Here is an 18,026-nt window from a genome sequence, read left to right as displayed (position 1 = left end):
GTGCTTTAATGGACCTGACCCCCTGGCTGATCACACACTGAACAGGAGATGTATTAACTTGAGCCATCTCCAACCGGCTTTGTTCCTAAAAAGAGTAAAAAATGTATTTTGACTTGTAAAGTTGCTCTATGATTTTTTACCTCCCCCCTATTCTTTCTCCCTCCTTCCTGGCTGGCGGCCTTGGGCTGTGTTTTAGAGTCTTTTGTACTTCCAGCAGGAGAATCTATCGAAGGAATCAAAGTCGCTGAGGATACATTTCTCTCTCTCTCCTACACCCTCCACTCTTGTTCAATCAGCCAAACACTAGGCAGACTGAACCCAGCATCTGATATAGAACACTTTTTCTCCCACAGAGAAATTAATGCACTTTTTTATGTTAGGTTTGAAAGAAAAACCTTGAAGAATATGACACATCAACAGCATACTGTAGAAAACGTTCAATAACTTGAGCTGCATTTGCGCTTCTGTGTTGCACTTCTCAAACAATACTCAATTGTGGCAAAATGAGAATGGTGTCAATCAATTATATTTGGCATTGCCAACTTACTTTTTAATTGTCATTGGGACAAACCAGGACCAACTGTGAAGCATCAGAAAATACAGCAATACTTTATTCCCATTGTTGTTTTGTACTCTCCTGCAAAGGAGAGACAAATTGTAGAACAATACAACAAGTCGACAAGGGAGAGACCCATTATGGGACAACTTAGTATGTTGAGCACTGCTAGCATTATAAAGCTGAACTAAATAGCCATCATCAACGCTTACATTTAATTGCTGACACAATTTATCACACAAACTCCCTATTTCCCAGTACACCTTTTCCTGTCTACTGTAACAATTAAATACAGCTGAACAAATTAGTGTCCTTCTCCAGTTTAAGTGTTTGGGGATTAGCACCCCTTACGTAAACTCACTGACTTTGTCATCTCTATATTTCTCAGTAATAAGATTCACAAAACACTTTTCAGGGTGAATACATTTTCTAAACAAACTCCTTGTAGAAAAGGTGTTGCATGTGCTCCAAGATACATTTAATAGAAAAATAATGCCTTCCACAGAAGAATACGTGATGCTGATAATATTTCTTTCTCTTTACAATCCTGGGGTTGACAGCTTTAGTAGGCTGATCAAATATCACTGCATATAGTTCAGAACTTGACATATTGTTAACTTGGTTAGGTTTTCTCTATTTATTAGACCCTGAATGTGAATTGTACACATTTCCTAACCTTTCATGACACAGCAGTTATGCCTTTGGGCTTATTTCAAAACACTTCATCTGTCTATTGATTTAATTTTTGTCAAAAAGGAGATAATCGCTCAATGCCTTGAACGCAATATGCCTTGAAAGTCTTATCTTTTATCTCGTCAACCCACAAAATATGAGCTATGGCTTGACAAAGGGCTGTGTGGCTCTCCACCTGTTGTGACACAGCATGTAATGGAAAATTGGACTCTCCCTCTAAATGTATGATGTGTCCATTGAAGGAAGGCCCTCTCTATAGCACATCCATCAAGTAACTCAACCGAGGCTGGCCAAAGATCTCATCTCTCAATAATGAATCTGATCAATCCCAATAAAAGCACATTGTGACTGGACCTTTCAAGGTCCATCTCTAGCAAAAACGTATTCCCTTTATAAAGCATCAAGAGTTTCACTCCACAACTATTCCAAGAAAATGTTTGGTCAGCTACAACCCCATTGTGATATCTCCTTGAAGCCTTGCCATTACACATTGCACTGTGTGATGGAGAGGCCTGAAGAGCCAGGGAGGAAGTTCATAGAGAGAGAACCTAATTGCAATGCTGGGGAAACAGAAGGGGCCCTTCTATTTCAATCAGACACATCTGAACTTCACACTCCTTCTCCCCATTTTTCATTAGCATCTCTTTTATGTTTTTACTTGTCATTATGAAAAACTCAAAGCTTCTAAAAAAAAATAAGTATAGTTTGCAAAGATAGCCTCTGGGTTTTCAATCAATACACGCCCTGAGAGACTGCTGTGTTACATTTCATTCTATGTTAAGTGAACTGTTATGTCTGTTCAACTGGAGTTACCTTGGAAACAAGCCCATGGTACTCTCTTTTTCCATGACAGTAATTACAATTGCTGGTCAGATTAGTCCCATTGTTTACAGCAAAAAAGCCCTAATAAAATATGATAGGCCAACTTTATATTTATCTCTACTACATTTGAACACTTAAAAACTCAAAAGGCTGTCTGGCTAGCCATTTCCATTAGCCCTCTTTCCCGTCTATTATAAAAATGTGGAAACAGAATTAACTTAGGACAGAACATGACTTAAGAACCCATTCTGTAACTTTTGAAGCCTTAAAGCTCTTTTGACTTGATTTTATGCCAACTGAAAGAAAGATGCAGGCCAGAAAGATTTAATAAAGGTTTCTGGCACTGGATACTCGAATGTCTGTTTTCCGTAGAAACAATATTTTTTCTTTCTGCCCCTGTGGCTGATGATAGAGAGTTTGTCTATGAGGCTGTCTCTCGTTTGGAAGCAATCCGTCTTGATTGTGCCTCAGCAACTGTTCTGTTCCACTAACGAGCAGCGCGAGAGCGGGCATAAATACACAGGCTTCCCGCGGCTGCGGTGTTTATCTTTCCTGCTCCATGTATTTACAGTCTCAGAGACAAATCTTCATAAGAACAGCAGCCATCACATTGCAGAGAGGGCCTGGTGGATATGTCGGCTTATTTGTTTTAGCAGTGGCCGGGTGAGAAAAATTGGTTCGTACATTCTGAGGGAAGATAAAGACATCAATGCAATGCCTCATCTAATGGATTCCACAGCCACTTTATGAAATGTTCATTATTGCTAACTATTGTTACAGTGGGGGAAAAAAGTATTTGATCCCCTGCTGATTTTGTACGTTTGCCCACTTACAAAGGAATGACCAGTCTATAATTTTAATGGTAGGTTTATTTGAACAGTGAGAGACAGAATAACAACAAAAAAATCCAGAAAAACGCATGTCAAAAATTTTATAAAATGTTTTGCATTTTAATGAGGGAAATAAGTATTTGATCCCTCTGCAAAACATGACTTAGTACTTGGTGGCAAAACCCTTGTTGGCAATCAGAGTCAGACGTTTCTTGTAGTTGGCCACCAGGTTTGCACACATCTCAGGAGGGATTTTGTCCCACTCCTCTTTGCAGATCTTCTCCAAGTCATTAAGGTTTCGAGGCTGACGTTTGGCAACTCGAACCTTCAGCTCCCTCCACAGATTTTCTATGGCTTGGCCACTCCAGGACCTTAATGTGCTTCTTCTTGAGCCACTCCTTTGTTGCCTTGACCGTGTGTTTTGGGTCATTGTCATGCTGGAATACACATCCACGACCCATTTTCAATGCCCTGGCTGAGGGAAGGATGTTCTCACCCAAGATTTGACGATACATGGCCCCGTCCATCGTCCCTTTGATGCTGTGAAGTTGTCCTGTCCCCTTAGCAGAAAAACACCACCAAAGCATAATGTTTCCACCTCCATGTTTGATGGTGGATATGGTGCTCTTGGGGTCATAGGCAGCATTCCTCCTCCTCCAAACACGGCGAGTTGAGTTGATGCCAAAGAGCTCCATTTTGGTCTCATCTGACCACAACACTTTCACCCAGTTGTCCTCTGAATCATTCAGATGTTCATTGGCAAACTTCAGACGGGCATGTAGTATATGTATTCTTGAGCAAGGGGACCTTGCGGGCACTGCAGGATTTCAGTCCTTCACGGCATAGTGTGTTACCAATTGTTTTCTTGGTGACTATGGTCCCAGCTGCCTTGAGATCATTGACAAGATCCTCCCGTGTAGTTCTGGGCTGATTCCTCACCGTTCTCATGATCATTGCAACCCCACGAGGTGAGGTCTTGCATGGAGCCCCAGGCCGAGGGATATTGACAGTTCTTTTGTGTTTCTTCCGTTTGCGAATAATCGCACCAAATGTTGTCACCTTCTCACCAAGCTGCTTGGCGATGGTCTTGTAGCCCATTCCAGCCTTGTGTAGGTCTACAATCTTGTCCCTGACATCCTTGGAGAGCTCTTTGGTCTTGGTCATGGTGGAGAGTTTGGAATCTGAGATTTGTGTGCTCCTAATCTCAGCTCGTTCCCTGTGTAAAAGACACCTGGGAGCCAGAAATCTTTCTGATTGAGAGGGGGTCAAATACTTATATCCCGCATTAAAATGCAAATCAATTTATAACATTTTTGACATGTGTTTTTCTGGATTTTTTGTTGTTGTTATTCTGTCTCTCACTGTTCAAATAAACCTACCATTAAAGTTATAGACTGATCCTTTCTTTATCAGTGGGCAAATTTACAAAATCAGCAGGGGATCAAATACTTTTCCCCCCCACTGTATAACTTTGCAAGCTGTGGCTGAGGGATTCAGTTTTGTCCACATTGATGAAGTATCCAGAAAAGCCAATACATGATGTAATGTGCAGCTCATACAATTCATCTAATTATTCAAGCAGGAGAGAAGAGAAAAACCTTGAGGCTAGTCTGAACCTAGTTTGAATCTATAAAAAAATAGTTTTGGCCCATCATCACTAATACATAGAATTGTAGCTTTGTCATGAATATGCGGATTCGTTCCTGGTTGCCGCGAAAACATTTTTCCATGATGATTAGCCTAATTTCTTATGGACTGTCTTTCAAAATGCTTGTTCTACATCAAATGTAATTTTCAGTAACTGGGATGAAGACAAAAGCAATTTGAATGAATTTGATTTTCTGAACAGCTCACTTACAGCCTTCCGGTGCATAGGCTTCAGGTGTAATACCAGTTAATTTACATCTGCATATCAAAAGTGAGTTATTCTTGGCTGGCAAGCTAACCATTTGTCAATCTCCAGGCCCTTTCATTTGAAGTGTCTGTTAGTCAGTCTGCTTCAGACATTCTGTGCTCAAAGAATCCCTCTGAAGAGATCCAGAATATTTCAGAAGAGAAAAAAATTAAGAATAGCAAAGTGTCTTATCTTGCTTTCAAGCAAACATAATTTAAAGGCTATTATCTACTACGAGAGCTTGGACAATAAGGTTCTATCTGCTAAAAGATGATTCTGACATAATTTACTTTTTAAGTTCCAAACCCTCATTGGTTTGAATGGTGTAAGCAATGTTTTTCTTGTGTTCTTTTGAACTTAACAACATGCATTGGGATATTTAGAGTACTATATACTGTAGGTAGAGAACATCGAACAGAACAAGGCTATGTCAATAACAAAATGGCAACAAAAATGACGATAGAGCCAAGCTCATATTACGATACTTGTGTGTACATCCGTGTGTGTGGGAATGCAATGAAATATCAAGGTGACCAAACATCTGTAAAGTGACCTTATAATTGGCATATTAAGCTCTATTAAGAAGTAAATTAATGATAAATAATTGAAATTTAATATAGGACTGACTGACGTGGTGACCCGCAATCTCCTCAGAACTATTTTCCTATGTCATTAATTATTATAATATCATAATAGATAAGATTATAATGACCATTGATTTGAAGTTGACCTTCAGAACATGATAACATGTAATCAGGTCCCAGTATGATGTCATAAAGCTAAGTATATCATAGCAAAGGAATCCATTAAATCTCTAACTCATCCATTTTAGACTTTTGTGGGGTACCAGGGAATGTCATACAGTATGTTAGCTGTCTCAAAAGGGGATGACTATGGAGTGATTTCAGTGCCAACAGTGCTCCATAGAAGACCCTTATTTTTCTATCTGATTGGTTGTTAGCACAATAGAGATAGATGAGGTGTGGGGCCTCAGCCGTTGCCTCACCTTGCTGTAGTTAATGTTAGTCAAACACTTCATGCATCACATCCTCATAATTGTCCAGCCTCACCTCACTTCCTGTCAGCCACTTAGTCCCTACGGTCCAGTCTAGAAGTAATGGTAGAAACAGAAGAGATTGATAAGTATTGCAGGGAGTCAGTATAGCGATGCAACTAGCTAGCTTGTTCTCATACCTAATGAAAGAAACTCAGGAAAATGCCATGACTTTGAGTATTATGCACTGTGGCTTTCTGCTTTATGCCCTACTAATTAATTGATGCACCTCACAGCACGGTTCTGTGAGGTAGTCGAATTAGTGATTGCGCTCCAGATAATTAAATGCGTCAATCATGGCCCCGGCACTGTCAGTCGGAGAGGGAGTGGTGGAGTGGTTAGTGTGTGACTGATCAGCGTGTGGCGATGAAGGGCAAGAGCATGTGTCTCTGTCTCCAGGAGGAAGGACGACTGGCGGCGAGATGGAGGGGGATGCATTGTACATTTCTGCTGTCAATCACAATGTGGCATTTTACTCGAATAAGTTGGAGGCAAGGCCAAATGATCGGAGTTTGAGTTGGAACAAAGCCATTTGAGGAGAAATTACAAAGAATTGAGAGTGCTGTGTGTATGGTGTAGTCTAGTATGGCTTCAAAGATCATGTACTGATGTATGACGTTTATAACTCACACAGCAGAGACAGATGTAGTACAGACATTGTTTACAGTTGAGAATCACATTCAATTAATTCATTTAGTATTCTTGTTATCCTATTCCCATAAAACCCATAAGTGAATACCTTGAATTACATAAAAATCCTGACTTGATGCTACTGTGGGGACTCTTGAACCAAAGACTTCCTGCAGGGAAAGCAAGACTGCATTTGGGCTCCCGAGTGGCGCAGCGGTCTAAGGCACTGCATCTCAGTGCAAGAGGCGTCACTACAGTCCCATCACATCAGTCTGTGATTGGGTGGCGCACAATTGGCCCAGAGTTGTCCGGGTTTGGCCAGGGTAGGCCGTCAAGAATTTGTTCTTAACTGACTTGCCTAGTTAAATAAAGTTTTTTTATTTTTTATTATAAAAATGTCAGTGCCGTCTGCCCTTCTGAAAGAAGTGCTTTAAATCCCGGATTTTTTACATTTGGTCCAGTGTAAAATGAACCTTCATCCACTGACCTCCCTAACTTGCTGCTCCACATTCTCTGGTGTCTTTCTTTTTTGTGAAATCTACACATCTCACATATGGATACACAGTTTTAAGATGTGCCTTGTTGGGAATTGAGTGAGGAGAATTAGGGAGCCAAAGCGATATATTGGGAGATAAGCTGGAAGGATGAGCTGTAGATAAACATTTGGCTATGGAGATATAGGCAGAGAGGTGGGGGCTCAGATTGATCCAGCCATCAGGTTGGGCACAATAGGCAGAATTCAATTAGAGAGAGATGGGCTTAGATACAGTAATCCATATTGCTTGGGTTTGTGTTTACTTTGGTCCTCAGGCTTGGATTAGTGGAGAACTGCTGGAGTCCTTTTACACATTATTATGTTCTCAAATAACTCACATCGCCTCGGCACAGGTAAATTTAAAGTCTGTCGCTGCGCTTAGATAATTTTCCTATCTGTCTTCAGTGGGGCACTTTTCATTTTTGGGCAGGAGAAAATGGAACTGTGGGGGCCCACTAGCTGAGTGGATGGTGAATCTAACGTGACTGAGGTTGCCTTGGATGTTGAAAAGGAAAACACAATAATGATGGGATTTATTCATTCATTTCACACTCTCATTAGAGGTCGCTGGGCTCGGCAGACAGTCCCCATGGTAAACAGGCACAGGATTAGGAGACGGAGCTGCCGCCCCCAGCAAATGAATACACCGACACAGCATGCCCAGTGGGTGGGAGAGGAGGTATAGGGAGGGATGTTAGGAGGGGCAGGTGACGGCATATCCATGCCAATAAAGCCGTCAGGGAAGCCATACCATGCGCTCGGCCAAAGTTGTCACAAAACTACCTTGCAAACACCTTCCCTATTGTACATACCACCCTCTCTCCAGCTCTCTCAGGCCTGAGGAAATGTGAAGACCAGGGGGATAATAGTCCCTGCTTATGATCCGTAGCTGAGCTCCAGGCAACGCGGACGGCATGACAGGCGTTGGGCGGCCGCCGCTCTGATTAGTAATCTCAAGTGGACTGGATGTGCGGCTCTAATGGTAATTTCTAGGTCTGATTGGCAGACAGTGGTGAGATTGGGGGCCGCAGCGAGGCCGTTAGCGCTGGGTGAAGTGTGTGGAGTGTGTGGAAACGCAGTCACCATCCAACTGTAAACAAATGATCTGAAGTGAAATGAAAACATTAGGTGAAGGCAATGTACTCATACAGGCATTATGTGGCCCTGCTCAGCGCCTCTAACAGCCTGCTTCCTCCAGAACCCTCAGCCCTGCATTCTCAATCAAAGGTCTACCGCCTTTAATTCATCAATTGACCCATAGAGTTCAATCAAAAGGCGTTGTGTGAATGAGCAGTGATTTGTGTTAGGTAAATCGGGAGAGAAGCAGCTGCAAGTTCACTCAGGGGTTGAGCAGAGGTCGGGAGGCCCATGGGCCAATGGTGAGAGGTATTCATGTTCTGTATGGCCCTACTTGAAAAACCACAAAGGATAGACCCCATTTATTCTATTGCTGTGGACAGAGCCGAGCCAAGGTATCATGTAGTGGCACTCTGATATCTCCATCTGAGAGAAGCATACCTCCCATTCACAGAATAATGGAGACTTAACTGGTCAGCGCTTTTAATATAATTTTTTTGTGAAAACAGGTGAGAGGTTTTAGCTTGAGGAGCTGTTGCTAGGTGGGGAAGCCTCCCTACCTCCCTCCCTCAGGTTGTCCTCAGTGATAGTCACCTGGTGTCTACACTATCTCTACAAATGCCACCACATTCCTACACACATACACACACACACACCTGACCCCTCTAATCAGGGCCCATTTATCTCAGCATATTGCTCTGTCTAGACATTTCACGAGGCTCATTCTCATCTTCCTCCATTAGCAGAAGTTAATAAAGCGTTATTAAGAGGGATCTCTGCTCTCTTCTGTCTCCTCCAGCACCTGAGCCTCACTGAAATCAGCATTCTCTCCGGCTACCAGCACCTCCAAAACCCCACAGAATTTTTTCATTCACTGTGTATTTGTTATTATAAAATCAGCTGGGTTTTTCTTGCTACACTTTAGTTTTTTTTGTCTCTCACTCCTCGTTTTTGATCATCTGGTGTTATCGACCCACCATTCTTCTGCATGGGTAGAGGAGGAGGAGAGGAGAGGAGGAGAGGAATCTGTTGTCTCCACTCCACTGCACGTCATGCTCGGCTGCCCCTGCAGCTGGCCCAGGGAGTAAGAGGAGGAGGTAAATGAGGGGGCTCCGCTACAGCCGCCCTGCTGTCCACCGGAGCGGAAAGCTGGCAGATGCGACAGAGCCTTGTACGACGCACAGGGCTGTGACTTCACCGACACTGCTGAAGGACCTCCAGTCTTAAATGGGCTTATTCTGCTCCCCCCTCCCTTCCCCATCCACCCATCTTCCCTAACCCCCACCCCTACCCTGTTCTCAGTGCTCCTCTGGTGACCTACATATGTGGACTGCCATAGATAGCCTTTTTACGTGAATGAAGCAGATCTCCATTTTGCTGGTCAAGTGGCCACACCAGGTGGACCTTGTTTTTCTCTGTGGGTGGTCACCTCTTAATCTCCCAGCTTCTCTCTCCCCCTCTCTCTCTACCACCGACTTCTGCAGCCCTCCTATGTCTGTAAGGGTCTATGAGAGGCTGTACTCTTGAGAAACCTCTGTGCTCCCGCATTTATGTCTGTGGAGAATGGCTCTTTCATCAACTACGGGGGTGGTTTATGAATACTGGGGGGTTAACAATAGCTTTGGTACTGCTTGATCTAGTCTCTATTCACCTAGTGAACCTGGAATTTGTGCATAATGTGTGTAGTGTGCATATTTCCTTTATGCAGATTTTAGAATATTAACTTGAAAATCTGTTGCCAATTGGATGGAAACCAAGCTACTGTCTTGAAACAGAGTATCTCCAGAAGGGAATATTTAGGTTAGCATGTTTTTTTGGCAGGAGTTTTTTTTGGCATTGTATTATTTTCATTACCGTTTTAATTAGATGTTAGTAGTAATTAAAATAATCATTCTAGGCTGTGAATAATAATAATTACTGGTGAGTTGAAGACCTGATGCAGGAGGAAGGGAGGCTGTGACAACCTCTGAGAAAATCATCCTAATCTGTCTAATTTGTTACAATGACGGGAAGGATTTTGATGGGGTGGGGAGAAGGGATTTGAACAGCGGGTTAGAAGATGGAGAAGGTATGGGGGTATTAGTGCTGCCAAGGCGGAGACGCCTCCGACATTAAATCAATTACAGCACAGGTTGAAGTGGTTGATAATAGCAATCCTGACTGGGAGGATAGAGAGCGGAAAAGAAGCTCATTTTCTTGCATTCTCTTCTTCTCTCACATGCCAAGAGATTTTGCAAGCTGCCGTCTCTCCTACCATGTGTCTGAGCACTGACTGGTTCACTGCGTACAGCCAAGATATACCCCTCCTAGGGGAGACGGAACAAGGCTGTCTGGGTAGTATACCCAAGGCCAACACAACAATAACGTCACAGGAAAACATGCCAGAGAGGCCCGTCGTGTTCCCGAAGATGAATAGCCCAGTATACTGTATGCTTACAGATTCCTAGCTAATTTTTTCAGATGTTGATTTGATAATGAGGGTGCGTGCACGAGATGCGGCATACAGTGGGGGAGAATTTGTATAAATCAATATGGAGACTTGTGTTTACCTTTTAACAAGCTATCACTCATGTTTCATCGGTCACAGGACTAAATATGACTGATGTGTTTAATAATGTAATACTTACACTGATGTAAAGACATTGTGTTTGTATTTCTATCATCTATTATTGTCCCTCTCTCTGCTTTGTGCTAATGTTGTAAAAACAAAGCTAATCTGTTTTTTCTCTGTAATTACTATCAGAAAATAGGAAAACAACAACCCAAAGCATGAAAGAACAGGATTATTGTAAGCAATTCCAATATGTTGTGTGGATAGAGGTGCATTAAAGACAGCAACATCATTTACTATGTTTGCTGTTATTGCTATTATTGCAATCCGTTACCTTTCCTCTCCTATATGCTACTTTTATTCCCCTTGGACATATTGCAACAGAATTATCAGGCGGGGAAGCACATATCTCTTCATTATTTTCTTTGTTTGTGTGTGGATTGGGTTTTTTGTGTGTACATAAGAGGGAAAGCCAAGGCCATCCTAAGCTTTGCACAACAATTTCACTTGAAAGTTTAAAAAAAGAAGACAAAAAGAAAGGAGAGAAATCAAACGAGAGTCCATCTTATTGATCTGAGACCACATGTCACTTGTTACCCTCAGTCGAGATTCCTTCCTTATCCCCCCCCATCCCAAGATGCATTGCTTGTCTTTACATTATAGTAAGCCGAAGACCGTGCTTTAGCTCCTGGTAAACACAATGTGCTGTTGAGGCTAACATCTCAGCCAACCCCAGCTTCAGATGGTGGCAGCGAGACACAAGCAGGCGAGAACTATGGCCCAGATGACAGGCTGACTTTAAAAGGCTTTTTTTTCTCCCCGCTATTCCTCTCACAAGGCCTTCCAATTACCCAATGGTCTTTGTGCTAGAGGGTGGTAGGATGCCAAGGAGAAGGGGATGGAGGGCTGCTGTTCAGGTGGACTCAGAGGGAGATAGCTTCAAAGATATCAGAGCCTCAACATGCTCACCAACACTCTGCATGTCAGTGACACGTCTCACTAAGTGCCATTCCCTGACTGCACCTCCAGTACCCCCTGTCCACCCCACCACCCCCTCACTACCCCTAATGGGGTCCATCACAACACACTTTCTGCCTGAACGGGAATGGATGAAGTACATTAATGTGAGTGTGAGGTAATGTGTGCCAGAGATGTGGTGTTAGCAGACAGGGCTTTGATTTCGAGTGTGTGTCATACGAGCAGCCAATCTGCATGTGTGAAATCCTATGTAAATGAAAATGCTTCGATTGCTTTTCTGAGTAGAGTTTCAGCAAAGTGGAACAACTCTAATGCACCTATCTTGTTGGGTTAGGGGTTTGGTGTTTGTACCAGTCCTTTTGGGTTAGGTGTTTCCACCAGTCCTTTTGGGTTAGGTGTTTGTACCAGTCCTTTTGGGTTAGGTGTTTGTACCAGTCCTTTTGGGTTAGGTGTTTGTACCAGTCCTTTTGGGTTAGGTGTTTCCACCAGTCCTTTTGGGTTAGGTGTTTCCACCAGTCCTTTTGGGTTAGGTGTTTGTACCAGTCCTTTTGGGTTAGGTGTTTCCACCAGTCCTTTTGGGTTAGGTGTTTCCACCAGTCCTTTTGGGTTAGGTGTTTGTACTAGTCCTTTTGGGTTAGGTGTTTCCACCAGTCCTTTTGGGTTAGGTGTTTCCACCAGTCCTTTTGGGTTAGGTGTTTGTACTAGTCCTTTTGGGTTAGGTGTTTGTACCAGTCCTTTTGGGTTAGGTGTTTGTACCAGTCCTTTTGGGTTAGGTGTTTGTACTAGTCCTTTTGGGTTAGGTGTTTCCACCAGTCCTTTTGGGTTAGGTGTTTGTACCAGTCCTTTTGGGTTAGGTGTTTGTACCAGTCCTTTTGGGTTAGGTGTTTCCACCAGTCCTTTTGGGTTAGGTGTTTGTACCAGTCCTTTTGGGTTAGGTGTTTCCACCAGACCTTTTGGGTTAGGTGTTTCCACCAGTCCTTTTGGGTTAGGTGTTTGTACCAGTCCTTTTGGGTTAGGTGTTTGTACCAGTCCTTTTGGGTTAGGTGTTTCCACCAGTCCTTTTGGGTTAGGTGTTTCCACCAGTCCTTTTGGGTTAGGTGTTTGTACCAGTCCTTTTGGGTTAGGTGTTTGTACCAGTCCTTTTGGGTTAGGTGTTTCCACCAGTCCTTTTGGGTTAGGTGTTTCCACCAGTCCTTTTGGGTTAGGTGTTTCCACCAGTCCTTTTGGGTTAGGTGTTTGTACCAGTCTTTTTGGGTTAGGTGTTTTTACCAGTCCTTTTGGGTTAGGTGTTTGTACTAGTCCTTTTGGGTTAGGTGTTTCCACCAGTCCTTTTGGGTTAGGTGTTTCCACCAGTCCTTTTGGGTTAGGTGTTTGTACCAGTCCTTTTGGGTTAGGTGTTTTGAAGGTGATGTCTTTGAATGTGTTAGAGAACTGGATCATACTATCTGACCGTTCATCTATCTTTCTGTGTGTTTCTCCAGGGGTCCAGGCCATGTTCTCCCAGCAGCCCCAGGACCTGGTGGTGGTGGCCGGCCAGCCCGTCACCCTGCCCTGCTCCATTCCTGGCTACCATGGTGTTGTCCTTTGGATCAAAGATGGCCTGGCTCTAGGCGTTGGCAGAGACCTATCAGGTAAGGAAAGATATTTATCAAACCATAGGTCACTCTCAATCTCCTTCTATCACGTCTGTTTCCGATCCCTTTTCCAATCGCTTACAAGCCAGTAATATTACTTACTCGCTGTCATATATCTGTCAATGTTAGATTTCTCCCTTCACTGCTTTTCATCTTTTGAAAGCTTAAGTCTTCTTTCTCATCGTCATAGAAATGCCACTGCAGGTAGATAAACATACAGCACAATCCTATAATAATGCAGCACTGTGCATTAAATGTGCTGTTAACTTCATTGTAACCACAACAAAACAAGCTGAAATTCACTACTTTCATTAATCTGCATGCTCTGCCTTCATATTTAGCCTAACATTGAAGTGTTTTGCCATTTTCTGTTCAGGACAGTCAGGACTACAAGTAGAACATGAAGGAACATTTGACATAAACAGTTAGATGCATGAGTTGTATTGACAAATGCAAATAAACAAATTAACACAACCCTGATAGAAAATGTATTCATAATAATGTTGTAAGTACAGAAATTGTTTACTCAGTGGGAAATTAATATCCAATTAGTAAGTGACAACTGTGTGGAGTTTAAAGTTTGTGACAGCAACTACGTGAGCTTACAGTATTATAGACAATATGGGATTTCTTATGATCTCTTTGTAGAAAAACCCCTCTATGTAGGAGAACCCCTGAGCATCATAGAACAAAACAGATTACATGTACGTGTTCGTGAGAGTCTCAGCATAATAGTTTGTAGCTCAAACCATTCGAACTCTACAGACGTTGTTGTGAGAAGGACCGCTCCCGGACCCCTTTGGGATCCGCCCTTGTCTCACTAACACCACGCTATCTCAGGTCCCGTTAATCACACATACTGTACTAATGGTTGGTATCAGCAGATGCAGAAGACATCATCCAATGGTACAACCCAGAAGTCTGTAGCACTAACACAGTGTTTAAAAGGGGTCCAAAACACAGTGAAAGTGGAATTCAAGATTTAATTACCACACTCCATTTTCCACCACAAATATCTAGGGTCCAATCATATATACAGTGAAATAACCCAGACAGTTGTATTCACTTTAGCACTACCACAAAAATGAGGCCTCATTAGTATTTAATAGAAAGATAAACCTAATTCAATAACAGTTTGTGGTGAGCAAAGAAGCCCCAAAATCAACACTAAATGTGAAATCAATGCAGGCAGGGGTCACATTTCAAGTACTTTTAGCTAGTAAATGGGTTTTAGAAGAGTAACTCACAATCCAAATGAAATCGGGCCTCTTGTATTATTACCTTAATTGTTTAATTTGGAGTACCACTTACTGCTGCACTGTCATTTTAGTAACCTGCAGCTTCTCCACTTGACGTTGGCGCCTGATCCATATTCATGAGGCGTTATGACTATCTATTCTTCCAAATAAATATTTACAACCTTTTAACTTCCGACCTCTTGAGAGAGTAAATCCATATAGCTTGGAAAATCAGCATTATTTTTTAAAATATATTTGAATTCGATTGACTTTAGAAATGGGATCCCGGGGATTCACTACATTCTACGGCCTTAAACAGGGAGTAAGGGAGATGAGTCTGAAAACACTTCTCTTCCTCCATCGCCGAGGGATCACTAGCCTGTCTCTCAGAGTACTTGCCATTCAAGTCATGGCAAAAAATAAACTGGGGCCCTTTAAAAGCTGGACCTCTTATGCTCCGTGTGATTAAATATGTATTCCACTAGAGATCTGGGGTCTCCTACCCTCTTACCTTCAGTGACTGCTCTAGTGTGCCTTTCTTTTTACCGATAGAGCTCTTTAATTAAACCTCAGTGGACGACGGTGTCCCAATAAATCCATTCCAGTCACCGGTCTGGCCCTTATCAGACCCCCGGGAGGCTGGGGAAGGCAGTAAACAATGGCCCAACAGTTCTGAAGTGGTCGGGAGGAGAGGGAAGAGAGGGAGAAGGACTTATGATAACGAGGAGAGAGAGAGAGGGTGTGAGCGACTCTTAACGGCACATCAGCAGCAGTTTAACAGTCATGGGCGAGAGGCTGTGGAGGGAGGCTGTGGACTGATCTCATTGTATCTCCACCACGGTGCACCAACATTCCACTCTGTATGCGGATCAATGGCCGGGCCAGGACGCTCAGAGATGGGCAGAATCTCAATGCCACTCTCCATACAGCCTGTGTTGTTGAGATACATCGAATTGGAGAAGGTTGCCATGGACAAAAGCGATCGTTATTAAAAAGCAACATCAGCATGGACAGGGTCTTAGAACAGTGTATTAAGATGAATGTCACTTTTTGAAATAAAGTCTACCACAGCTGCTCTGTTTATCGTCTGTGCCTACGTCAACAAGCAATACAGTCAGCCATAAATAATTATGGCATATACACAGCTATATACACAAGGAAAGCAGCGGTATACATAAAAGTGTGAGGCGTCTAATATTGTGCAGCGCATTTCAATATAGGACCCACTCTGCTATTCATAGAAGGAGCTACGTTTGCAATAGCTCGCTTTGCCTGGGCCTGTTTCAATTCAGGGGAACAGTGATTAAAATGAGAGAAATCTTTCACTGTTCAGTCTGATAAATCAGAGGACAAAAGAGGATGATTCCTATCGCTCCCTGAATTCCTGCTCCTTCTCTTTGTGAGGCGCCTTCTATTCTAATTAAAGAAAGAGATGCACCAGCGCCAAGCTGCACCAAATGACTGGCATGAATGGCATGAATATATCTCAAAACAGTCCATGGAGAGTGCCCACCGGTGTACGCTTTTGTGGAGGGCACACATGGAATGATTGAAAACCTAAGTCTTAGAATGTTCCATATAGTGTTCTTAACATTTTAGACAGAGGTGTAGAGTCATTGGAATCTACCTGACACGTGTGCTCCTCTGGCTTGTCCCCCAACAGCAAATTAATTGGTCATCCATTTCCGAACACCAACTACCCTATTTCCATCCCTGGAGGTGTCAGTGTGAGACGTGTCCTTCCTGAATAGCGTAAATCACTATTCCCCTGCCTCTATTCATCGTCCCTTCCCCTGCCATTGATCCACCATAAAGACAAATCAATTTCTGTCCTGATGGATTCATTACACTTAATGGGGCTATTTTACATTGTTTGCTTTAGTTAACACACCTTGTCTTTGAGATTCATTGAGATCAATGTGAGTTATACTTATACAACAGTGACATCCCTGAAATTTCCTCCCATAGAATGAAGCAGTGTTTTTGTACGCTCTACACTCTACATAAGAATGCCATTGTGTGTATGATATGTTTGACATGAACGTAACTAGTTATGACTGACTTGCCTAGTTAAATAAAGGTACAAAAAAAATTGTTTCATGCCACGGGACAACGTCATCACTAAATCCACTAAGGTCTATTTAAAAGGCATTTAGATGCCATTAAACTGTTTTTTACGTAAAGGTATTTTTGAAATTTACTCTCAGCAAGCTTTATTGTATTACAACAGCACATCTTATTATGTTCAATCTGCTAGAGGGCAAGAGGAGTCAATTGACTGGGTCATTTGTTTATGTATATGAACAGGGAAACTCGGTGGGATGCTGTTGTATAGTACAACACAATAGGCCTACAGTGCATACACTATATATACAAAAGTATGTGCACCCCTTCATATTAGTGGATTTGGCTATTTCAGCCACACCCGTTGCTGACAGGTGTATAAAATCGAGCACAAAGCCATGTAAACTCCATAGACAAACAGTGGCAGTAGACTGGCCTTACTGAAGAGCTCAGTGACTTTCAATGTGGCACTGTCATAGGATGCCACCTTTCTAACAAGTCAGGTTTTTTCTCAAATGTCTGCCCTGCTAGAGCTACCATGGTCAACCGTAAGGGCTGTTATTGTGAAGTGGCTCAGCCACGAAGTGTAAGGACTGTTATTGTGAACAACGGCTCAGCCACGAAGTGGTAAGCCACACAAGCTGACAGAACGGGACCGCAGAGTGCTGAAGCATGTAGCGCGCAAAATCGTCGGTGCTCGGTTGCAACACTCAGTACCGAGGTCCAAACTGCCTCTGGAAGCAGCGTCAGCATAATAACTGTAGCTTCATGAAATTGGTTTCTATGGCCGAGCAGCCGCACACAAGCCTAAGATCACCATGCGCAATGCCAAGCATCGCCGGGAGCTGTGTAAAGTTCACCGCCATTGGAGTCTGGTGCAGTGGAAAAACGTTCTCTGGAGTGTTGAATCACGCTTCACCGTCCTGCAGTCCGACGGACGAATCTGGGTTTGGCAGATGTCAGGAGAACATTACCTGCCCAATGCATAGTGCCAACTGTAAAGTTTGGTGGAGGAGGAAGAATGGTCTGGGGCTGTTTTTCATGGTCCGGGATAGGCTCCTGAGTTCCAGTGAAGGGAAATCTTAATGCTCCAGAATACAATGACATTCTAGATGATTCTGTGCTTCTAACTTTGCGGCAACCGTTTGGGGAAGACACATTCTGGTTTCAGCATGCTAATGCCCCCATACACAAATACTGAAATGATTTGTTGAGATCGGTTTGGAAGAACTTGACTGGCCTGCACAGAGACCTGACCTCAACCCCATGGAATATCTTTGGCCTAGTCGCCAAACATCAGTGCCCAACCTTACTAATGCTCTTGTGGCTGAATGGAAGCAAGTTCCCGCAGCAATGTTCCAACATCTAGTGGAAATCCTTCCCAGAGACTTGAGGCTGTTGTAGCAGCAAAGGGGGGACCAATGTCCAAGATTTTAGAATGAGATGTTCGACTAGCAGGTGTCCACATAC

The 18,026-nt window shown here is 43.0% G+C and overlaps 1 protein-coding gene across 5 annotated transcripts in view; it reads left to right on the top strand.

Moving 5' to 3' along the window:
- The window catches only part of LOC115163534 (kin of IRRE-like protein 3), a 226,550-nt gene that overhangs the window by 127,760 nt on the left and 80,764 nt on the right, over nucleotides 1-18,026 (top strand). For all 5 annotated transcript variants that reach the window (XM_029715516.1, XM_029715515.1, XM_029715514.1 and 2 more), the window contains exon 2: nucleotides 13,102-13,251. In XM_029715516.1, coding sequence (XP_029571376.1) covers nucleotides 13,102-13,251 — 150 coding nt within the window. The remainder of the gene's footprint in view (nucleotides 1-13,101; nucleotides 13,252-18,026) is intronic.

This window comes from Salmo trutta, chromosome 26, assembly GCF_901001165.1.
Source record: "Salmo trutta chromosome 26, fSalTru1.1, whole genome shotgun sequence".
In the NCBI taxonomy this organism is placed as follows: domain Eukaryota; kingdom Metazoa; phylum Chordata; class Actinopteri; order Salmoniformes; family Salmonidae; genus Salmo; species Salmo trutta.
Note: the sequence above shows the minus strand (reverse complement) of the source record. Positions and strands in the feature narration are given on the sequence as shown.